This window comes from Protopterus annectens, chromosome 13.part0 (assembly GCF_019279795.1).
Source record: "Protopterus annectens isolate FY-2018-M chromosome 13.part0, PAN1.0, whole genome shotgun sequence".
In the NCBI taxonomy this organism is placed as follows: domain Eukaryota; kingdom Metazoa; phylum Chordata; order Ceratodontiformes; family Protopteridae; genus Protopterus; species Protopterus annectens.
In genome coordinates this window covers 531,309,805-531,334,819 of record NC_056747.1, presented here as the reverse complement: position 1 = coordinate 531,334,819, position 25,015 = coordinate 531,309,805, and the positions used below count along the sequence as shown (strand labels likewise).

The 25,015-nt window shown below is 44.1% G+C and overlaps 1 protein-coding gene across 1 annotated transcript in view; it reads left to right on the top strand.

The window, feature by feature from the left end:
- The window catches only part of MTMR4 (myotubularin related protein 4), a 1,011,266-nt gene that overhangs the window by 910,763 nt on the left and 75,488 nt on the right, over window positions 1-25,015 (top strand). The window contains exon 20 of the mRNA XM_044054156.1: window positions 6,037-6,147. Within this exon, the coding sequence (XP_043910091.1) occupies window positions 6,037-6,147 (111 nt within the window). The remainder of the gene's footprint in view (window positions 1-6,036; window positions 6,148-25,015) is intronic.

Below are 25,015 nucleotides of genomic sequence, written 5' to 3'. Positions count from 1 at the left end.
ATTGATTAATGTTGGCCTCTGTGGCTACCTTAGGCAGAAAAGAAGGATTAGTCCTGAGGGCCACCCTATCTTTGTGAAAAATAAGGTATGGATACTTAATGCACAAGGCTTGCAGTTCTGAGACTCGCTTGGCTGAAGTAATAGCGACCAAAAAAGCCGTTTTCCAAGATAAGAATTTTAATGGCACTGAGGCCGCCGGCTCGAAAGGTGGTCTTGTTAATGCTTGTAAGACCAAGGTAAGATCCCATGGAGGCACTGCCGGCTTAATAGTGGGCATTAAGAGAAACACGCCTTTTAAGAAGGCCTTGCATATTTTTGCTGACGCCAAAGAATCTACGCCATCCCCCACGTGATAATGAGAGATGGCTGCAAGCTGGACCTTAACGGTAGACGCACTAGCTCCCTGTCTAAAAAGAAGGGATAGGAAGTCCAGGATAGTGGGAATAGGAACCGTAAAGGGATCTAATTCCTTATCCTTTGCCCAGATGGAAAAGCGTTTCCATTTACTGCTGTAGAGCTTTCTGGTGGATGGCTTATGAGCTGCCACCAGAATGGCCTTAACAGGGGACGAGATACCGGGAGTCCTGGCCATTAACGGAACTGGATCAACCAGGCCGTGAGCCTGAGGTTGACCAGGTTCGGAGTGTGGCATCTCGTCGGATGCGAGATTAGGTCTGGTCTGGGGTCCAGAATCCATGGGGGAGCCACACTGTGAGACTGCAGAAAAGGGAACCAGATTTGTCGAGGCCAGAATGGGGCAATGAGAATCACTCTGCTCCCCACCGACAGGCTTTCTGGATGAACTTCATCATCAGAGGAAGAGGAGGATACGCATAAAGGAGACCGGGCGGCCAAGCATGAACCAGAGCGTCCCTGGGGGATTCCTCTCTGGGGGGAACTATCGCGAAGTAATCGCTGCATTTTGTGTTTAGGGGAGAAGCAAAAAGGTCACAGTGAGGTTGACCCCACTTGAGGAATATCTGCTTCGCGACAGATGGATTCAGAGACCACTCGTAAGGGCTGAGAAATACCCGACTTAACTTGTCTGCTTGGACCGTCCCGGAATGTGCGTTGCTATCAGAAAGCGGTTGGTGGAAATCGCCCATTCCCACACTCTCATGGCTTCTCGACACAGGGGGTAAGATCTGGTCCCTCCCTTTTTGTTTATATACCAGACAACGGACATGTTGTCCGTCTGGATTGCAATAGTCCCCAGAGGGAGAAGGTGATGGAGAGCTTGCAATGCCAAAAGCACTGCCCTCATCTCTAGGACGTTGATATGCAATGCAGTCTCTAGAGAAGTCCACGTGCCTTGGACGGACTTGCCCGCGTAATGCCCACCCCACCCGAGGCAAGAAGCGTCCGTGGTCAACGTGGCTTTGACTGGGGGAATCACAAAAGGTCTCCCTTCTTTGAGTTCCTGAGCCTGTAACCACCAAAGAAGGGAGTCCCTGCATGCCCTGCTCAGGGGAATCTGCATGTCCAAGGGATGGACCGATAGTGACCATTGGACCTGGAGAGTCCATTGTAACACTCGCATTCGCAGACAGGCATGGAGAGAAAGGCCGATCGCTGCTGACATAGACCCTAACGCCCTCAGGACTAATTCTGCTGGAGGAGCGGGTCTCCGAAGAATGTTTAAGACCTGGAGAGACAAATTGTTCAGCCTGACCGATGTCAGAACCACTTTGGAGATCCGAGTATCCAACCTGGCCCCTATGAATTCTAGGGCTTGAGTGGGGCATAGGCAGGATTTCTTCAGATTCACTGAAATGCCCAAATGACGGAACAGAGAGGGCGTAATCTCTCGCCACAACCAGTAGATGCCTGTTGGGGGCGGTGAGGAGCCAGTCGTCTAGGTAAGGGAACACCTGAATGCCCTGGAGTCTCAGGTGGGCTGCAACCACTGCCATGACTTTGGTAAACACTCTGGGGGCTGAGGTTAGGCCAAATGGAAGAACCCTGAACTGATAATGACTGGCTCCTAGCCGGAAGCGGAGGAACCTCCTGGATCGTCTGTCCATTAGTATATGGTAGTACGCATCTTTGAGGTCTAACGAGCACATCCAGTCGTTCTCCCGCAGAAGGGGGAGAATAGATTGGAGGGTGACCATCCAGAACTTTTCCTTGGGTATGAACAGGTTCAGGGACGAGAGGTCTAGGATGGGTCTGAGGTCCCCCGTTTTCTTTGGCACCAAGAAGAACCTGGAGTAGTAACCCAACCCGGACTGATCTGGGGGGACGGGCTGGATGGCTCTTTTTCTTAGCAACTCCGAAATTTCCTGAGCTGCGGACTCCCTTTGATGGGGTGGAACATCGGGGAGACGTTTGGGTTTGGGGGGGGGGTGTGAACGGTATAGTGTTACCTCTGGATATTATCCGCAGCAGCCATCGATCCTTTGTAATGGACTCCCAGTTTGACAGGTGCTCCGATAATCGCCCCCCGACTGTCTCCAGAGAGGGACAGTCGGGCAAGCCCTCAGGGCTGTTGCGCGGGTCCGTCAGAGAAAGGTTCTCTAGACCCGAAGTTACGCGGCCCCCCTCTGCCTCTGGGCCGGCGTCCACCTTGTCCTCCTCTGCCTCTAGAGGACAAGTTGTCCGCAGCAGGACGGGATCACTGAGATTTATGGAACCACAGCTTCTTTTGCCCCCTCTGATTCCTGGAGAAGGATCTTTGGGGGTTAGAGAAGTGGACTCCGACGGCCGACAATGTCTTCCCATCCTTTTCGCTTTGGACTAGCGTGTCGCGAACTGATGAGCCAAATAAGGCCGAACCGTCATAAGGGGCGTTCGCGAAGGACACCTTAAAGGGATCCGTGAAGTCGCAAAGGCGGAGCCAGGAGTGACGTCGCAAGACCACTCCAGCTCCGCTAGCTCTAGCGGCTCCTTCCGTGGCATGGGAAAGAAGCCGCATAGATGTATTTGATATGGACTTTAGAGTGGCCATTCAAGTCTCAAAAACCTTTTTGTCTGGGACCGACATGGACTCTGGAGGGGCTGCAGCGTATTCTTTAATTAAGTCACGCTGTAGCCTAATAGTGTGTGCCATGGAGTTCAGTGACCTTATGGCAAAGGTCGCTGAAGCAAACATCCGCTTCCCAATACGGTCCAATGCCCAGGACTCCTTGTCCGGCAGATGGACCGAAGAACTTTCTTGGGCAAGTTCTCTCGTAGTGGCCGCCGCCACCAACATAGCATCAACCGGCGCGCCTTTGGACCAAGAAGATCTATCAGAGGGAGGGCTGAGGACCTTGTCTGGGCGTCTAGGGATAGGCTCCACGGTGTCGGGCTCCTTCCAAGCCCTGGTGGTAATTAAATCCACCAAGGGGTCGGCTGGGGGGGACACCCAGGAGGTAGATGGCCTGCCTCAAAGGCCTCCAGAAATACAGATTCGTCCAGGGAGGGCTTTTGGGCAGACCACCCCCCTCTTATACGCAACATTTCCATGATGTCTCCAAATGAGACATCTTCAGGGGGTGACCTTGGGGAGCCCTCCGTATCATCCAAATCCGTATCCGTGGTAATGGACTCGGGGGAGTCCAGGTGCCTCCTTTTGCACTGGTGCTTCCGAGGCGTTCGGCGGGACTGTCCGAAGAGGGCTCGTCCGCAGGGTGGTGTTCCTCCCTAGGAACCAACTGGAGGCTTTGGGCAGGCTGTCCAAATGGACGGATGATCGAAGACAGACCCTGATACAGTGGGGGTACGGGTGGATCCCCTGATACATTGGGGGTACGGGTGGATCCGAAGGCCCGGTCGGGGACCTGGATGACCTCGACAGTACCCTCTCCACTACCTCAAAAGCCGAGGGAGATTCAATGTCACCAGCCTGAGAAAGTAACCTCCTCGGCTCCGAGGATAGGATCGGGGTCGGAGCCGAAGCAATCGGACCCGAGGTAGTGGTGTGCTCCGACCCAATCGGTGCCGAAGACACAACCACCCCCTCAGATCCGATGCTCAACCCTCGGCCCCGAGAGCTTGGATCCGGCAAGCTCGAAGGTATAGTTGGCGTCGAAGACACCATCTCTATCTTAATGCAAAAAGTTTAATGAGGGGGACCTGCACATACCAGCGTGAGTTGCTGAGTAAGTAGAAAACTGTGCTACGTAGATGGAGTGTCTTGTTTGTGTTCTAGGCCCCGCTTTGATCATGGGATATATTTTTCTCATCTGGTATTTAGTCCTCGGGGGAGGAACATATACTACTCAACGTTCGATGTACTAGTTGACTAGTCATACCTCTCAACTGTACAGAATGTCCAGATTTTTGCCTCATATTTTTGATCTGTTCCTCATAAAATATTGTTTTTTTCTGGCAAATCTTAGGCAAAACATTGAGAACTGAAGTCAAAACATAATGACAGGCATTTGAATTTGACTTAGTACACTTCAGAAAATATGTACTTATACGAAATATGTTATTCTAGCAACTTTCTATGGTTTGTAGGAGCAATATTTAAAATTGTCTAGCTTTTTGGCCCTTAGTACCCCTATTATGTATGGCTTTGTCCAGATTTCTTGCTCTAAGAGATTGAGAGGTGTAGTTGACCTTCATTGGAGATGTTATTGTTTTCCTTTGGTTGCTTGTCATATAGATGCAAACTGTTTCTGAACTTCTCAAGATAAATTAGCTTGAATATCCTTAACACATGAATGATTCTGTGTTGGCTTGTCTTTTAAGACCCAAGGAGATCCAAAGAGATGGCAGTCTTAAAACAGTCCAACAAAAGTTTTATTAAGTGCTTTTCGTGCTGGACTGTTTTTCAAGACTGCCATCTCTTTGGATCTCCTTGGGTCTTTTTCGAGTGTGTTTCTTCATTTTTGTCTCTTGCAGTTTGTCTTGTCTTTTGTCTGCTGTTCATGTTGTAGTGATGTCTGTAGGATTGCATTTTAGAATATTGTTCTGATGTTGCAGTGTCTCAACGAATGATCATCTCTCTTGGTATATTTATTTCTCTTTCAGTAGTTCAGTTAGTGCAGTCCGTTTCAAAAGTGAAGCATTGAAGATCTTTTGTGATTAATATGTCAATATACTAAGCACCTTACTACAACACTTTTCCACATATACTATTTTACAAAACAACTTATTCTTTGAGTTCTATGCATAATTAATCTGAACATACATCTTGCAAATTTTACCTCATTTTACTGGTCTTGTTGAACAATCAAGCATGTAGAATATGCACGTTGAACCAGTGTTGAGTTTTACCCCACGGGGCTTTAATAATTAGTGTGATTTACTGCTGACTACCAATTTTGTAAGGACATGCTGGTTTGGCTTAAAAGGAGCTTGTAAATCTAATGTATGTCCTTTTTTGTATTTGTTTTTTTAAGCTAGTTATGTTCATTGAAGTGTGGTCCCTGTGTTAATCATTTTTGTATGTCGGAGCTTATTCACAGAAGATCCTAAAAATTACATAGCTGCTGCTCTTGGTTTTAGAAATTACAAAAAAAAAACTCTTATAACTAAACTGTAGATGGGTGTCTGAGAGCAGAATGTTGGGAAATTGGCTATAAGATTGGCCAGCAACTTTACAGGCAGACGAAACAGAAACCTGAAACATTGTTGTGGTTGCCTTTGCAAATATGGCTGAAAGAAGAGATTTAAAGGTTTGCAGGATCCCTAGACAAGGCCAGAGCACAAGAGAGTTATTGATGGCTGAGTTAGTTGTGATTAATTCTATATATGATAAACAAAGATTAGTTGTACAACAAAACTACAAAAGCAGACTGGCATACAGACTCATTTTAGCTACTAATATGTCTCTTGTATCCTTTTAACTGCTAAAATGTTAAGGTAGTATAAAATACTACAAATAATTGTAGTTTTGATCTGTCTTACAGTTCTTTGACATAATGTTTGTCAGTCAAGGAAGCATGCGAAGAGCTGCTAGATGTGCCTGGGAATACCACCACCCAAGTACCAATGTGAGAAGGGGTCTAGACATACTTGTTTGGATTAAAAAAAAAAGTCAAGTTTTGTTAGCTGCTGTGGTGAACAGCTGACCTGTTATCATGACCTTTTTTTTTCTTGCTCTAGACTTGTCTAAAAGAATCAGATGCCAGTGAAGATGAAGAGTCTGTTTCAGGTCACAGTGAAGAGTGGCTTTCTGAAGCAAGCTGGGAGCCCATCAACAGAAAAGATACAGAGGTATATGCCTTCATTTTCATGCTGTACATTTAGGTAGAACTGGTTGACTGCAGATCCTCTGGGTAGTAAAACAGTTGAAACCTCTTGTATTTAGTACCTATGACTTGCTCTTGCCTGTGTCTACAAATACTTTGTCTAGCCACAATTGTTGGACTGATTTCATGCTTATTTCAAACTAAACATTTCTCATTCTAGTATAGAATGTGCTTTGCTCTGTTAGGAAAAGTTACAAATAAATGTATTTTGTAGTTTGAAACTGAGTCTGTCTACTTAGTCATCCCAAATTTTTCCAGCCATGATCCAGGGATAAGGCAGATTCGCAAAGTGAATAGACACATTTGGCAGCTTAAAGAATAAACTGATGCAAAACAAACATCTGTTGTTAAATTAAGTCATACATCTGTGTATGTATCTAGTATGTTTGTTTGTGTGTATGTATGTGTGTATATATATATATATATATATATATATATATATATATATATATATATATATATAGATAGATAGATAGATATAGGTTCATAGGTAGGTACTAGGCTATCGGCCCAAGGGCCTAAGTAAGCCTAGCCAACAAGGTTCCCTGGCTTACGCCAGCCAAGAAAGTTAATTTCCTGTGCCCCTGTTGAGCAGAGCCACAGAAGTGATCCCTGGGGTCTATTTCGTATTTCCCATCCACTCATCAAGACTTTTCTTGGAGTGCTAACGAGGAACTTTGCTTGATATAGATGGGTAGCTTGTTCCAGAGTATAGGAAGTCTCTGGGACAGGAATATATTTATTTATTTTTATTTATTTACATTTGTTGACCAAGCTAGTCTAACTGGATACATGTCCATTTTCAGTAGAGGCCCTGGGAGAAAAGCTCCAAGCATAGGCAGAAACTGATTATACAATATTAATATAAAATATTAAGCTGTGATCAAATACAGATAATATTTGAAAGAAAAAATGTGTACAGAGTCATTTAGTGGGGAATGAACTAAGATGAAATACAGAAAATAAACAATATTTGAGAGGGGAAAAAAGAGAGTAATTTTTTTTTTGTACTAGGACAGAGATCATATTACCTCTTGGTTTGAGGTTAGCTTAATTGTTAGTACAGGTAGGCAACATAGTACAGTAGAGAAGTGAAGTAAAAGGGAGAGCAGGATGGGTAAAGGGGAAAATCAGTCAGGGTTTGTGCAGGGACAAAGCCAGTGAGTTTTAAGATAGATATTCTTTAAGATGTTTTTTAAAAAGATGTGTGGAAGAGAGAGTAGAAAGTTCACTTGGAAGCTGGTTCCAGGCTTTTCCCACTGTGTTAGTGAAAAGTGAGTCCCCAGCTTTGTTGTTAGATTTAATAGTGGAAACTAGAAGCTTATTAGCTGAGTGAAGAGTTGTAAGTTTTATGTAAGGGGTAGTCAGATTAGCGAGGATTGTGGTATTGTTAGGGTGGCAAAGTATCTTTTGGGTTACGGTAAGTTGATGACAGAGTAGTTGGTGCTGCAGTTCTAACCATCCCAATTGTTTGAGGTTGAGACAGTGGTGGATTCTGAAAGGGTTGCCAGAGGCGAATCTGGCTATGTTGTTATAGCTAGTAACAAGTTTGTTAAGGTCGTTTTTAGAAAGATTGGTATAAATGGCAGAAGCATAGAACAGGCTAGAGATCAGGTGGGTCTGGGCAATAGTGGTTCTGGCTGTTGGTGTAAGGAAGGGTTTGATTCTATAAAGGGAACCTAGTTTTTTGTTGACCGACTTTATGGTAGTGTTAATATGGTTGTCATAGCTAAGGTTGTCTGTGGTTATCCCCAGGAGATGGGTTGTAGTATCAGGGGATATGGTGGTTCCATTGTTAGAGGTTATTGTGAAGTGAATTTGTGGTGATTTTTGAGTAGGAGCAAAGAGTAATAATTTTGTTTTTTGGAGGTTCAGGAAGAGGCAGTGTTGCATGAACCAATTTTCCACAATATGAAATACAGTTTGGGTGAGGGTTTGGAGTGAGGTTGAGGACCTAGCTGAGCATATTAAAGTTGAGTCATCAGCATATTGTATGCAGGTGGCTTGAGGAATTTTAGTGTTTAGTTCATTAATAAACATTGAAAAGAGAAAGAGGGCCTAGGATTGAGCCTTGAGGTACTCCAATGTTTGCAGGGAGGGGAGTTGAAAGCTTATTATCCCAAAGGACTGCTTGCTGTCGGTTGTCTAAATAAGATTTAAACCAGAGTAATGCCTGTGTGTCCAGTGAATGGGCTTTTATTACCTCAATAAGCAGATTATGGTTGACCATATCAAAGGCTTTTGAAAGGTCAATAAATAGTGCGGAGGAAAGAGAGTTACGATTTTTATTTATACAGTCAGAAAAGGATATCAGGGCAGTTGTACTATGGAATGGTCTGAATCCATGCTGGCAGTTAGCCAGTAAATTGTTGTGGAAAGGTGGTAAGGTAGTTGTCGATGGATACATTTTTCCATAATTTTAGCTATTGGAGAGAGTAGGGCGATTGGTCTAAAGTTGGAAATATCAGTTGATGTCCCACCTTTATGTAGAGGGATGATGTGAAGCGACCTTCCATATAAAAGGGATTTTGCTTTCTGTAATAGTTCTATTTATAAGGATAGGAATAGGGTAGGCAATGGCTTTAGCTGTAATTTGCAGATATTCTGCTGGCAGACAGTCAGCAGAAGGGGTGCATGGCTTGAGTTTTTGAAGGAGGTTACAAATGAGGGGATGTAGGTACTGGTTGTATGTGAAAGGAAGGAACTGGATTCATTGTGGTATTAGGTGGGAGGGTGCTAATGGGTGGTAGAGTATTAGCTACAGTTTGAATGGCTTCTGTAAAATAGTTGTAAAAGGAATCTGATTAGCTTAGGGTTATTATGGGTGATTCCTGATGGGGTAGGAGTTAGAAGTTTTGTTTTTTTTTTTTTTTTTTGTTTGTGGGTTTGTTGGAGGAGGAGGTAATTTTTTTTTGTCTAGCAGAATTTCTTTTTTGGTGGCATTTCTTAATTGTTTAAAGTAAAGGTGATCTGATGGGCTTTTAGAGGCTCTCCACTTGGTCCAAATTTTATTTCTTAGGAGGATTCTTTGCCTAGTTTATTTTGTGAGCCATGGGGCAGTTTTGGTCTAAGCGATAGGGGGCATGGTAGTCTAGGATTTGAAGGAATGTAGTATTAAAGTAGGTCACTGATTCATCAAGTTGAAGATGGAGCAGTGGTGACCAGTCGCATGCTTTCAGTTCTGTTTGGAAGTTGTCAGGATGAAAGTGTTTTTTTTTTTTTTGTTTGTTTTTTTTTTTTTTTTTTTTTTTTTTTTTAGAACGGGAGGTTTTGAAAATAGTAGCATTAGGGCTATGAAGTTTTTGTTTAATTATATAGGTTAGAGCATGGGTCACTGATGTCATCTGGAAGGGTTCCTGGCTTATAAGTACTAGAGTGACTGTTTATGAGGATCCAGTCTAGGGTGGTTTCTTTACCACTTAGTGGGTTCTAGTAGGGTTGGTTATCATTTGTGAGAAACCATAAAGATTTATGTGGTTAATGGGATTGGGGAACCTACAGGTAGCCCAGTCTATATTAAAGTCACCTAACACAATGGTTTCTTGAGGTAGGTGGGTAGATAGGCCACTAAGTATATTTTCAAGTGTACTGATATTGTTTCCGGGGGGAAGATAGGAACAGATTATATAGATGGATTTATAGTTATTAATTTGAAGTTTAGCTGTAAGGGTTTCTGCAATGGAGTTTGAGGGAAGTACCACATTGAAGAGTGACAATTGGAGTTCTTATTTATACAGAATGGCTACCCCCCCCCCACACACACACACACACACACACACACACACACACTCTTTTTGGTAATGCGATCACATCTCAGGATGTTATATCCTGGGGGGGTAATCTCATGGTCCTTGATTGAAGGTTTAAGCCAAGGTTCAGTAATACAGAGGATATCGAATGTGTGCACATCTAGGAGTGCATGTAGGTGGGATATTTTATTGTTAATGCTACGGATGTTAAGGTGAGCTATCAGGAGGGAGTTAGATTAACTTGTTGGGGTAAAGGTGGAGTGGGACTTTTGGTTTAGTGGGTTACTGGGAAGTCTTGTATTGGGGCCAGGGTTTGGATGAATATCACCATCTAATAGGGGATGTTGTTGAGGTTTTTGTATTAGTTTTATGATTTTATAGTAGTTGTTAGGGGGTTTCTTGTCATGGGAGTCAGTGATATGGGTAGATCCAGCATGTCCTGTTTATTGTGGTGACAAGGTTTAGTTCCCTAGAGCGTGTAGCTCGGAGGGATTGGGATTTATTTAGGTGTAGCATGTCCAACAGCTCTGGGTGTAACATAGCTTTATATGTTAGGCAGAGCTCTCCTCAGAGTAGGCGATATGCTATAGAGTAAAGCTGGAGTTTTTTGAGACTGTCAGTGTAGGGCATCTGTTAGAGGCCAGTAATCCTCTTTGTGAGATACTTCTGTGGGCTTTCCAGCTGCTGCAGATGTCTTGTGAGGTACATTCCAAAAGGGGCGTTGTACTCTATAGTGGGTCTGAGTGCCGAGTAGAGGGGGAAACAATGACCTCTTTTTTTTCCTGGATGAGAACCCTTGTATGATGGGGTGTGCCACATAGAAGGACTGACTACTGTGGCGATGTGATTATCAAAGGAGAGACTACTGTTCACCTGGGTCCCAAGGTCTCTTATCACACGTTCGGCGTTAAGTAGACTGCCATTTATGCTGTAGTTCATGGGTACAGAGTTTTTACCAAAGGGGATGACAATGCACTTTTTGGCATTGAGCTTGAGGCCATGCCTCTGACACCAGGCATCTGTCTCAGTGAGGCCCTTCTGTAGGATGTCCACATCATTTGGGGACTCTACTATGGCTCCTAGTTTACAGTCATCTGCAAACTTTGTTAGCCAGAGGCCTTCTGTGTTAGCCTGTACTTTAGAGAAGTAGATACCAAACAGGAGAGGTCCCAGGACTGAACCCTGTGGTACTCCACTTGTCACTGGTTTGAAGTCAGATTTGGAGTCTGCAACTTTTACAGTGTGGGTTCTGTCAGTGAGCCAGTTGGTAACCCATCTTCTGACATAGGGATTTATACCTAGTTTAGTGAGTTTAGCTATAATTCTAGAATGGGAGATGGTGTCGAAAGCCTTGGCGAGGTCAGGATAGGCAGTGTGAACCACCTTACCCTCGTCTACGGCCATGGTGACTGCCTCAAAGAGGGCGATCAGATTCAGAAGGCATGATCTGCCTTTCACAAACCCAAACTGGGTGGGGTCCAGAGTTTGGAGGTTACCAATGTCTTTGTTTATGAGTTCCATGGTGATACGTTCCATGGCCTTGCAGACCTGGCTCGTCAGGCTAACAGGCGATAGTTCCCAGGATCAGTGGTGGCTCCCCCTTTATGGGGTGGGATAACTGTTGCTGTGTGCCATTCAGTAGGCACATACCCTGACGTGAGACTATGATTGAACATGGTGCTTATATAGATATAGATCTAGGGGAACTGAATTTCACTGAATCCACAGAAAGTCAACTACACAAATGGTCAACAGGTGGGCGGGATCACACAGTTCTGTGGGGTTGGGAAATAATGCCCTTTGCCTGAAATTGTGTGGTTGTGTAGTTGCTATATATAATTAGGAAGGGTGGGTGCAGCTGCTCCTCCCACCTTGCAAAACAATAATGCTTTTTGTTTAGCTTTAAGTTTACATGCGCTGAGGCTCTTGCTTGATGCATGCGCCATAACATGTTGATTGTAAAGTCAGTATTTTCTGGTCGACAACATGTAGTCTATATAAATCTCCATCCGCAACTCCTGTTCCACATTTTTGCACATGGGATCGTGTGTGTGTGTGTGTGTGTGTGTGTGTGTGTGTGTGTGTTCCCTATATTTTGTCGAATTACATTTCTTTGATGAACATAGGGGGTGTGGTTTGATGTTACAAATAGCAGAGCAGTGGAAATGGCAGTGGTGTGTAATGTTGAGAAAGATAATTGGGATGGAGGGGGTGAGGGTGTTTGTGTATGAGAGTTGGGGTTCAGGTTGGGGATGAGTGAAGGATAGGTTTTGTATTGTTTGTGTGAGTTTATGTATTTTAGGGTTAGGTTTGAGGATAGATACAGTGGTTTGTATGTGTGTATCAAAGTTTGTGTGCCTGAATGTGTCTTGTGTAGTGCCAGTGTTACAGGAAGGGATTTTTTAAGGTAAACTCTGGGGTTAGGGTTGGTGGAAGGAGCAGTTTTAGGTTTAGTGTTACCACCTATTGCTAAGGTGGGTGCTCTGTATCTAGCCCCCCCCACCCATATTATAATTTCAGTTATTGAACTTGCAAGCCCCATAATTTCAAAAAATACATTTTAAAGCTATTTTGGTTTGGAATAAGTGTGAGGGCTTTACCCCCTTCGCTTACAGCTTTTGAAATGTACTGCTTCCAAGTTCCAAGGGAAGCAGGAAAATGCCTTGTCCCCATTTTCCTCTTTTTTTTTTTTTTTTTTTTTTTTTTTTGTAAAGGTAAGAAATTTGCAATTTCAGTCCTCCCCAAGTAGGTATAGGGAGCCATTTATTCCTACAGTCTCTGCTATATTGTCTTGTCATAATAAAAGTTTTGGACTAATTTTTCTGAATTAGCTACACTGTCAGGTATCGATTCACTAAGGTTTCTAGTGTGCTTCTGAAATTTGTCTATCTAGTATTTCACTAGGGTTTTGATTAACATTGTATAATAAGTTAAAAAGTTTTATAATAAGCTTACCAGTTACATGGTAGCTTAAAGATCATTGGGAGACTCATTGTGAGACTGTAAGCACAAACGGAGAGTGGTTTTTGTTCTATCTTCATTTGTAATGTTGCCATTAAAAAAAAAAAAATTCACAATAGTTCTCATAGGACTGGGTTTTCATATCCCATGCAGAAGTAGTATTGTTTTACATACATAAACTAAAAACATCTTAAATTATTTAGAGGCTTAAAGTCAACTTCAGTAGAAACAGCGGCAGTAATGTTAAAACCAGTGGTCCTGGCCATACCTCTCAACCATACTTAATTCCTCAGTATTTTTCAGTTTTTAAGTCAAAATAATGTGGTCCCACATTCCCGAGTGGCCCCTTAAAATTTTTTTTTTCTTTTTCCTTTGGCCAAATTTCTGCTGATGTCATCATGTGCAGAATGTGTGAGATGACATCAGCTTTGTGAGCAGACTGTGCCAGCCTGTTGGAATTTGGGTGGGGGCTTGAGGGAGTGTACTACTCTTTTTGTGTTTATGCGGTTATGGCAATGTGTTGCAGGCAAGCCAGTCGTGGTTCGAAGTTAGCTCTAAAACTCATCCCTTTATCAGAAACACCACTGTGCTTCACAACTCTCATACTGTTACTATACGCATAACACTGTTAATGATTTATTTTTTCCTCCATTAGCACAGACCAGCTGTGTCTTGGAAACATGGACATAAACATACAGGACTATATGCTAACACCAGCTCTGTCCTGTTCTCCCCCACTATTACAGTAGCAACTTGGAGAAGAAAAAAAATCATTCTTTTGCTATCCACCTCAGATTGCTTCATCTTTCACAACAGGGAAAACTCTTCTTAACTAAAAACTTTAAAACCTCTTAATTGTTAGTAAGTGCACTTAGTGCAGCAGTTGTCGGACTCTGACCAGTCTCATCATGAGAAAATATATCACAACCAGACCCAGTTCTTCCTCTGTCTCCTTCAGGTAAAAGAGAGACAAAAAGAAATGCAGTCATTACAGTGCTTCGTGACTGTGTGTTGTACTGGGCTATCTGTTAGTGATTTTCTTTCTCAAGTTGAGACAGCTATATGAGCGTTGTGTGTTTTAAAAAATGAAAAACAGTTTCTGAAACTTGACTTGTTTCTTGGTGCTTTTTGTACTACTAGTTTGTACACTTGTCTTTCTTGGTTGATAAGGGGTGAATGGATCACTGGGGGAAATGTTTCATTTTGGTGATTGACTGCTTGTGCATACTGTTGGAAACTACTGAGGGGATGGGTTGCTGGGGAAAGGTTTCATTTTGGTGCTTGTGCAAACTGTTGGAAGCTTCTCAGGGGATGGATCACTGGGGGGGGGGGATTTTCATTTTGTGCTGTGCATACTTGGAAACTGCTGAAGGGATGGATCGCTGGTGGAATTGTTTCATTTTGTGCTTGTGCATACTTGGAAACTACTGAGGGGATGGATCACTGGGGGAAATGTTTCATTTAGGTGCTTGTGCATACTTGGAAACTACTGAGGGGCTGAATCGCTGGGGGAAATTTTCATTTTGTGCTGTACATACTTGGAAACTACGGAGGGGATGGATCATTGGGGGAATTTTCATTTTGGTGCCTGTGCATACTTGGAAACTGCTGAAGGGATGGATTGCTGGTGGAATTTTTTCATTTTGTGCTTGTGCATACTTGGAAACTGCTGAGGGGATGGATCGCTGGGGGAAAAGTTTAATTTTGTGCATACTGTTGGAAACTACTGAGGGGATGGATCGCTGGGCAAAATGTTTCCTTTTGGTGCTTGTGCATACTTGAAACTGCTGAAGGGAATTAACCTTTTGGCTTTTAGCTATGGGTCCATTTCTCTTAAAATTGTATTTTTCTGGCAAAGCACTGGCAGTTACAGATCTTTGAGGACTGATGTCAGAAAATGGCAGGCAGCAGACATTACATTTGATTATCAGATTTTATCCTTCAGAAAAGTCATACTATGCAAAATCTGTTATTCTGTCAACAGTGTAAGTTTGGAAGGGCAGTATTTAAAAAGTGTCACTGACTATTTCTGTGCTTTTTTTTTGGTTCCCCCATTATCTGTGGCTTTGTCCAGAATGTCTTGCTATAAGAGATTGAGACGTATGGGACGGGGTCCATTTCTCATAAAATTGTCGATGTTATGTAGTCCAATATCGCCTACATTCTTACTCGCGGGTTCAGAGCCGAATATTGGCTCTGACACGGCCAACTTTTATTTACTAGCTCGAAGTCTCCCATTGACTGGGCCAAGCAGGTATTCCATGCTGCACTGCTTCATAACCCCAGATCTCATTTGCCGCTCGTGTAGCTAGGACGTGGTCTCGCTTGGCTGTGGTTAAGTACCTTCTTTTTTTCAATTTCTCTTGAGAAATTTGCTAGTTGTTCAACCACAAAAGCTATTTTAATAGCTATTCTTCTTGCAGTGTTTTTTTGTTTGTGTAGTTGGTATCCCTAACTATTCCGGTGGGCTAGGCCCGTTTTACTTAGAGGACCTAGTTCTCCTTTCTGTGTAGTGTTTCGTTTCCTTTTTGTAGATAGTGTGTTGTGAGTTAGTAAAGAACTGTTTTACTTGGAGGTTCTTTGGTTGCCTTTGTGTAGTCTGATCAGTAGTTTTCCCGCCTTTGCTGTTTTTTCTGGCTAGGTTGTTTTCAGTGGTCTGCTTGTGCAAGATGTCTAAGGATCAGAAGGAACATAAACCTTCGGGTTTTAAAAAATGTTCCAAGTGTAGTTACAAAAGGTCCATTACGGATGGGCATTCCGTATGTGTTTACTGCCTAGGAGCAATTCATTTGCAAGAGTCTTGTAGCTTCTGTCATGCCTTCAGGCCGAGGGTGCTCCAGGAGAGGACAAATAAACTAATATTGAAGGGACTCCTAAAACCTTCGTTTGAGGAGTCTTTAGACTCGACTTCTAGTTCTCAGTCCAAGTCTAAAGCTTCGAAGGCGAAGAAGAGATCTCTGGCTCCATCTGTCTCCTCAGAGCCCCCGGAGAAAATCTCTAAACTTGACTCTACCTCCTCGGCTCCTCTGTCCTCGGGGCCGCAGGAGGTATCTGTAGTACTGGAATCGGCGTCGGCTCCTATTTTACTGGAACCCATTTGGAGCCGGTCGCCCAGTGTTAGGCATGGTTCTCCTGAGAGGAGATCCCAATCTCCCTCCCTGTCCTCCAAATCCTCCAGGCTTTCTGATTTGGATGTCGATAGGGTGGTACAGAGGCTCCTGCAGTCGCCGGTGTTGGCAAAATTATTCTCGGCCCCAACCCAGTCTGCCCCCAGAGCCCATCCCGATGCTCGTGTCGATGGTTCCTCCTCCGAGCACTTCCTTGTTTTCGGAACCGGAGTGCTCCGCTCCGAGTGATCTTCCTGCGCCGGCTCCAGTACCCCTCAAGGGTTTATCGGTGCTGACGTCGGCTCCGTCCACAGGTTTTGGCACTCGGGTTTCCTCAGTCGGGCCCGAGGGAGATACTTCGGGACACCTGTTGGTTCCGAGCCTTCCTCTTGGCATATCGACTCGGGGGACCCCCGACCCCGGTTATGGCCTTGGAGGCCTGGTCGGTCCTCGGATTCGGGGGGACCCACCTTCTTGGCCAAGCGGAGTGTACTGGCCAGATCAGAAGTTACATCAACCGGATCGGTCATTCCGTCCACTTCCACCCTGGCTAGAGCCTCTGACGTCCCCTTATCTGTCGATGGCGGAGCCCAAAGGTCTAGGGATACCCCCATGAGCGGTCCCCAACTTTCTGAGGCCCCCTCAGTCTGTGCCTGAGGAGCCCCCTAGAAAGAAGTCGTGCAAGAGGAAGCACATAGACTCCCAGGATGAGTCTCTCCCTTCTGATACCGACCTCGAGGAGCCGGAGGGGTCCCCCAAGTCGTCCTCTGATGTCTCTTTCTCTGACATCCTGGAGATATTGAGACAGAGAGATGACTGGCCATCCAAAACCCCCTCTGAGGAGGAGTCAGTATTCCTCAAGGCCTTTGGTACTCAACCCCCCGCCTCCTGGGTGTCTTCACCCTTCGAGCTCTTGGATTTAATTTGTCGAAGGGTGTGAGAGAATCCTGATTCGGTGGAACCTGTACCCAGAAGGCCCAATAAATTTCTTTCTGCCCCTCCCGGGGGAAGAGTTTCTGCCCAAAGGGGTTTCTGTAGATGCCATGGTGGTGGCGTCAGCCACACAGCAGGAAGTAGCAGTCTTATTCCTCCATCCATCCTCCTTACAAGGAGTCTAGGAGCATGGACCAGTACGGGAAGTGTACCCACTTGTCAGCGACCTTCACCCTACGGTCACTGAACTACTTCTGTCATTTTACTCTGCTCCAGAGAGATCTTCTCAAGGAGTTAGGAGATACTCTAGCGGGTAACGTACCTGAGGTGTTAGCGTGCACGGTTAACGCCCAGGTGTCTACCCTCAATTTTTTTGTCAACTCGTCCATGAGGCTCATATCGTATGCAGCCGAGGGGGCGAGTAGGGCAGCCAGTTCGGGAGTAGCCCTCAGGAGGCAAGCCTGGATGCGCCTGTCATTTCGCGGAGGCCTTCAAGTCTTCCTTCACTGAGGCTCCCTTTGATGGGTCCTCGCTCTTTGGGATCAAAGTGAAAGACACCCTCACCAGGTGCGAGCAAGAGGGAAAGACCCTCTCTGCCATAGGGGGTCCATTTTTCCCCTCCCGTCGAGGCCTTACCCCAAGGCTCAGAGGGGAGGGAAGATGTGGTTCAAGAAATCGCAGAAGTTTTTCCCGGCCTCACAAGGTGAGCCCCCCTCCAGAGGCAGAGGAGGGGGAGGTTATTCTGGAAGATGCCTCCTTAGAGGCAGAGGAGGCCCCCGCAACTCTGGAGACCCGTGATTCCTTTCGTGGTTCTTCCTACCATCGTTCCTGATGTGTTGCCCGACTGTGCTATTCCGGAGCCAGTCGGGGGCCGCATATCGTTTACCCGGAAGCCTGGGAAAGCATCACACAGGATCGATGGGTATTACGAATAGTTTCCGGAGGTTATGCCATCCCTTTTTCGTCAGACCCCCCTCCAGTCATGAAAATCCCAGACATTCCACCCAGTCAAAGGGATCACGCAGCATTAGATGTTTCAAAGCTGCTAAAGAAGGGAGTCATCCAACCTGTCCCCTCAGACCAAATCGGATTAGGGACATACTCAAGACTGTTTTTGGTTACGAAAAGAACAGGGGACCTGAGACCCATTCTAGATCTCAGCAGATTAAACCACTACGTTCTAAAGTCATAATTCCGAATGGTCACCCGTCAGTCCATTTTTCCGTTGCTGGAAAAAGTATGGATGTGCTCCATCGACCTCAAGGATGCTTACTATCATATCAAAATGGACAGGGCATCCAGGAGTCACCTACGCTTCCGGCTGGGAGCCAGTCATTTTCAGTTTCGTGCCCTGCCCTTTGGTCTCACCACAGCCCCCCAGGGTGGTCACCAAGTGTTTGGCGATGGTGACAGCTCACCTGAGACGTCAAGGATTCCAAGTGTTTCCATACCTGGACAACTGGCTCCTCACCCCCCCCCCCACCACCACCACCAACAGGCATCTACTCATCCGAGCAAGGGACGCTACCATTACCCTCTGTCAATGACTAGGAATAACATTGAACTGGGAAAAATCTGCCTTGCTGCCCACACAGCGTGTCACGTTTATAGGCGTAAAGCTAGACACCGTTCAAATGCGGGCCTTCTTGCCGCACGACAGGATCCAGAGTATTTCAGAATCAGGTTCATGCTTTATTACCCCTCAGGAAAGTACAGGCGAGATGGGTCCTTCAGCTTCTGGGCACCATGGCAGCTACCATTATGTTAGTGCCTCTAGCGAGATTACACATGAGGCTTCTTTAATGGCTTCTCTTTGCCCAATGGTCTTTCCAAAAACTCCCCCTTTCCCACCAGATCCTACTCAAGGACCGATGCAAACAGGATCTCGGTTGGTGGCTGTGCTCCACCAATCTGGACGAGGGGAAGCTGTTTGTTCCTCTGTCACCTGTTGCCACGGTGACCACGGACGTCTCCCAGATGGGGTGGGGGGCATTGTCTTGGCAGGACGGTCCAAGGCACGTGGCAAGATCACGAGGTACATTTGCACATCAATGTCTTAGAGATGAGAGCGGTGTTACTGGCATTGCGGACACTTCAGAGCTCTCTTCCTCTGGGGACGATTGCAATACACTCGGACAACATGTCCGTTGTGTGGTATCTAAACAAACAAGGAGGAACCAGATCTTGCCCCCTGTGCAGAGAGGCCATGCGAGTGTGGCAGTGGGCAGTGTCTTCTCAACGGTTTCTAGTGGCAACGCACATTCCGGGGAAGGCCAATGTGATAGCAGACAGGCTGAGCAGAGCTATTCTGATGCGTTACAAGTGGTCCCTGAACCGTCTGGTTGCGGAACAGATTTTCAGCAGGTGGGGTCAGCCTTGCTGCGATGTTTTTGCCAATCCCCTCAATACCAAATGCAGCAACTACTTCACCCTGATCCCCCCACAGAGGGAGTCACCCAGGGACGCTCTAGTCCACGATTGGCCCCCCGGTCTGCTCTATGCTTTCCCTCCGTTTCTTCTGTTACCAAGAGTGATTCAGAAAGCCATATCCTTGGGAAGCAAGATGATTCTAATTGCCCCACACTGGCTTCGCCAGGTCTGGTTCTCCTTTCTCCATCCATTCGCTGTGGACAGTCCTTGGATTCTGGACCCAGTACCAGACCTACTGACACACATGTCGAGACAGTTCCATCCCTCCCTGTGGACCTTCAGGTTGACAGCCTGGCTACTCCACTTCCGTTGTTAGTCAGAGTTCATCGTTTTTCACCTGAGGTGGTGCACATTTTATCCTCTTCTCATAAGTCTTCGACTAGGAAGATTTATTCCAGAAAATGGAAGAGATTCTCTATTTGGGCTCATGCCCAAGGAATTGACCCTTACACAGCCCCAATTGCTGCTGTTTTGGATTTCTTGTCCATGCTGTTTCAGCAGGACTCTGCGCCCGCTACCATTAATGTCCAGCTGGCAGCTATTTCAAACTTTCATACCTCCTATGAGCCTTCCCTTATGGCCCATAAACTCTGTAAGGCCTTTCTAAAGGGCACCTTATTACGCCGGCCTCCTGCGTCAGAACCTATCATGCCCTGGGATCTAAACTTTGTTTTGCAAGCCCTTACTTCCCCCCCTTTCGAGCCAGCTGCCACCTGTGAGTTTAAGTTTTTGTCCTGGAAGACAGCTTTCCTAATAGCCATCACATCAGCCAGACGGGTGTCAGAGATTAAAGCTCTCTCCATCAAACCCCCATATTTAATTTTTCATAAGGACAGAGTTTCTCTTAGACCTAATCCGTCCTTTCTTCCCAAAGTAACATCTACTATTAATCTCAATCAGTCTATTGAGCTGCCAGTGTTCTTCCCTCAATTCTTGAACAAGGCAGAGTTTAGATTTCATCAACTGGATGTGCACAGACAATTACGATTCTATCTACACAGGACCAAACACCTACGAAAATCTGACCAATTGTTTGTTTCCTTTTCAGAAAATAGAGCGGGTTCCCCTATTTCCAAGGTTACCATTTCCAGATGGATTTCGAATTGTATTTCCTTTATTTATTCTTCATCGGGAAAAAATCTACCGTTTCCCGTCAAGGCTCACTCTACTAGGGCTGTTTCTGCGTGTATGGCATACCATGCCTGACTATCTTTGGGTGATATTTGTGCTGCAGCCACGTGGGCTTCCCCGCACACCTTTATTAGTCATTACATACTGGACGTGGCTTCTAGGGGCCGGGCATCTTTTGGTTCCACAGTCCTCAGGAGTATCTTCCTTTGAGCCTCCCAGGATAGAGGTGCTGGGGACGCTGTCCCGCGATTAAGAATGTAGGTGAGATTGGACTACATAACATCAAGAAGTTATGTACTCACCATAACGTTCGATGTATGTAGTCCATCTCGTCTCACATTCTTATGTACCCTCCCAGCTGCCCCCTTCCGGGAGGATCTGGAGGTTGGGATTGGTGCTAGAGTACCCTTCAATGGTAGTTTGTTTTTCTTATTCCCCTTGGTAGTGTTCTACCTTATTGGATTGTTGTTATGCATGAGGTGTGATTGTTGGATTCGCAGCAAACTAGATCTGGGGTTATGGAGCAGTGCAGCATGGGATACCTGCTTGGCCCAGCCAATGGGAGACTTTGAGCTAGTAAATAAAAGTTGTCCGAGTCTGAGCCGATATTCGGCTCTGAATCCGCGGCTAAGAATGTGAGGCGAGATGGACTACATACATCGAACGTTATGGTGAGTACATAACTTCTTGTTTTCTGCCAAATCACTGGCGGACTCCATGGTAATGGGGAGAAAGATATTCTGAGAGAACAGGTTGCTTGAAAGTGAATACCAAGCAACAGCACAAGTGTTCAAAAAGCATTTTGCAATGGAAAAAGTAATGTCTGGAAAAGGACAGGAGGTGTTAGTGTAGAGGAATGCTAAGAATACCCATGGGTGCTGTAGATAAGATGCTAAGGCAGATAAGGGACAGCAGCAGTGCTGGGTCACTGAGTGGCATTAAAAGCCAGACTCTACATGGTTTACCATCAGAAGGTCAAACTTGACCCCATCGAATGATGGGATCATCGACCGACAATGTCAAATTCCAACATTGTCGACATACGACTCGCCATAAACCTGGGAAGGGCTTTAACATGGGTCGAGATGGGGGCAAGATTCGTATTTCCCTTCTGATTGTCATCCCTCTACACTCTAGCAAAGTATAAGTCTTGGCAGATGCTGGACTGGGACATTGCACTTGGTTGTTTCTCAGATTGATCTTCATAAACATTCAGAAAGCCAGTGTTTAGGGAGTAATCCCTCTATAGCATGCCACAGATGTATAAAAGTGAAGAAGCTAAAATATGGTTAAAGGGGCAGGAGGACTACTCGGGCAGAAATCTATTTACTATGGTTCAGGTTATGGTCCAAGAGACAGAAGTAAGGACTTGGATATGATAGGTTTTATGAAGTAGGTTTGAAGTAATGTGTTGGTAGATGGATGATGTAGTGGCTATGTATTAAAAGACCAAAGAAAGGCAAGACGGTAGGGCAATGGCTATGATTAACAACAGAAATAATTTGTGAATTTGTGATTTTGTGATGCAATAATAAATATATATATATATATATATATATATATATATATATATATATATATATATATATATATATATGAGAGAATGGTGGGAAGAATGAGAACTGAGGAGAGCATAGGGGTGTCTTGAAATTAAGGTCCATAACTGCTTGTGCAGACAGGGGAATATATACTGAATTTTGTGTTGTAGAACCTCTGATCATTTCCACTTTCTATAATATACAGTGATGTCGGAGGTGGTGTGTTCTGGTTATATTTTGTGTTATTGAATATTAGTGTAGACTTTAGAAGCAGTTAATTTTATTTTTATGAAAGAAAATTGTATTTTAGTTTTATACAAGTTTAAAGTTTGATACAAATTCAAATGTTAATATAAATAAAACACTATTGTTCTGGTTATAGTTCGTGTTTAATATTTTGAATATTCTTCAATTTGCATTTGAAAGTTGGCATCCCGCAATCCCACTGGAGTGGGTGGGGTTACATAGTTATGTACACAAATTTTTATGTTAATCATTGTACAGATTTTTGGCCAGTTGTATCTACATTTTATGGGCCTTAGTCCAGATTTTTGATGATTCCAGGTTGAGAGGTATGGTCAAATTTTACTGATCTAATTGAGCTAACTGACATAGGAGAGGACTAAGAACCAGAAACCAGTAAAAGACAGCTGAAATAACATAGCATAATGAATACTGATAAAAGCCACGCAGGGAAAGCAACAGACATCACACAGAGAATCAGTTCAATAATTTTTTAATAGATAACCCCTTTCATTTGATAAAACAGACTTCTTCAACACTTGAGATTATATAGATTTGCGCTATATATATATATATATATATATATATATATATATATATATATATTAAAACATAACCACAAAACATTTTAGATCCCAGGCAAATGTAATCAAGTGAAGACGGTGCCCTTTTTTTTTTTTTTTTTTTTTTTTTTTTGTTCATAAGCACCTCAGTTTCTGATTTCTCCGAAGAATTGTTCATTCTTAGCTTGGACGTAGGCACCATAGTCTCTTCCCCAGCTCTTGACCCTTATGGGAGACCTTTCTCTGCTTGTACAGCTACCTAGCCAAAATATTGATTTACAGCATCCAGCCAGCAATGAAATTCTGAGTATGAATGGACTGGGCACCCATACCTGGTAACCTTTGTGAACCAGCTGCTTTGGTTAGTGTAGTATTTACTTGTGGACCTTGGTGCTTTGGTAAGATGACTGGCCTCCATCTCAAATTGTTGAAATAGTTCATATATACCTGCTTGATTTCCACATGGATTTCTCAAAGGTTTTGGTGTCTTCAAGAAAACCTTTTGTTGTGATTACATGGGAAACAAAGTTAAAATAAAAAAACTGTTGATGAAATATCCCCTTCATACTCGTACAGTGAATTTTCAAGCTTATTTACCCATTCCTGATTATCAGTTTTGAACTGTGTGTGATGACCGTGCCCTGGCCCAGCAATCAAGGAGCCTCAATCCTCACCACTAGCACCAGTGAGGGTGTCTCATGTAAGAGGAAAGGATAAATACACACAGTGAAGTACAATTTCCCTTAAGTGCACACCGAGATCACAGTCAGTCTGGGGCTGGTTGCTCCCTTGCTTTCCAGGTCCCCAATAAGACTCTCCATTGGCACAGCTATAAGGTCCAGATCTCGGCCTAGCTGGCAAGCTAACCTCATGTACCCTCTCTGTCCCAACAGTGCTTCATGTCCCTGCCCAGGTAGCTGACACACTGCATACACTTTGAGATAAATATTTATACAACTTCGCAGACACTCCTGGGAAAGGCTGACACAGATTCTCCAGCTGTGCCCCTTTACCCAGACTATACAGTATCAATTTCTGCCACCACCAGCTAATACGTAGCTACCCAAAGGGCCTTAAACGGGTGTCCAATTATTACTGTGCAATATTATTATCCAATTGGTAATGACTATTCAGTCTAAGGCTTATTAGAGTGGCTTATTACAATAAACTCTATAAATATACAATGTACTCTAGAGCTTACTTATCTCTACACAAACCAGCCACAGGTAAAAGGTTTTAAAAATATTTAATAACAAAAAATGAAAAACACAAGACAATACTACTATACCACAGTGATATCTAAGAGCTCAGAAATCACACACAAACTTAAAATAATACATTAGGAAAGTTCTAATATAACAGAAAAACACTTGTCTTTCTTCTACGTTCCTAGCTATTACTATAAGAAAACATATTTCTAAGACACTACTTACATAAGACAGTAGGCAGAGTGTTGATAAGTTTGATATCAAGATCAAAATGCTCACAGTCTCTCTCTGAACAATAGTTTTTAAACTCACTAATAAACATCTTTGTTAGGCCCTCCCAAATTACATTATTTTGACACGTTTTCCAAGTATACACATTACATCATTTTGACATTTAGTCTGGAGTTCCAAGGCCAACAAACTGTATTATTTAGCAATCTAACACCTGCTCAGGAAACTACAACAATAAAAGACATTTCACATGTACACTCTAGCAACTAAGTTAAGACAATAGAAAGAATGTGTTCAGCCAGCCGCTTCGGCACCACTGTTTAGATAATTTTACTTAAAAGAACATTTGAAATGCTTGGCTTAGTTTTCCTTACAGCAGATGGCAATGTTGCAACAATCTTGAAGTTCACATTTTACAGTGTTTTCTTTCATTTAAGAACACAAGCCTGTAAGTTTACATTTATATATACAAATGATAGAATTATGTATCAAATTCTATTTGACTAGGCTGGCAGCCTTCGCCCATCTTCCCCCAATCTTCACACTGTGTCACCATTATTCCACTGTTGTTCACTGTACCCAGCATCTTGGTATTTTATGAAGTATAAAAATTTGACCCGGCATTGTCTGTTAAAGCTAGTTCTGAAGACATTTCAGGTCCTTTATGAAGAAATAATTTCATTCTGACCATTTTGCTATACATGTTTCATTTTTACAACTGGATAGTTCTACACACATG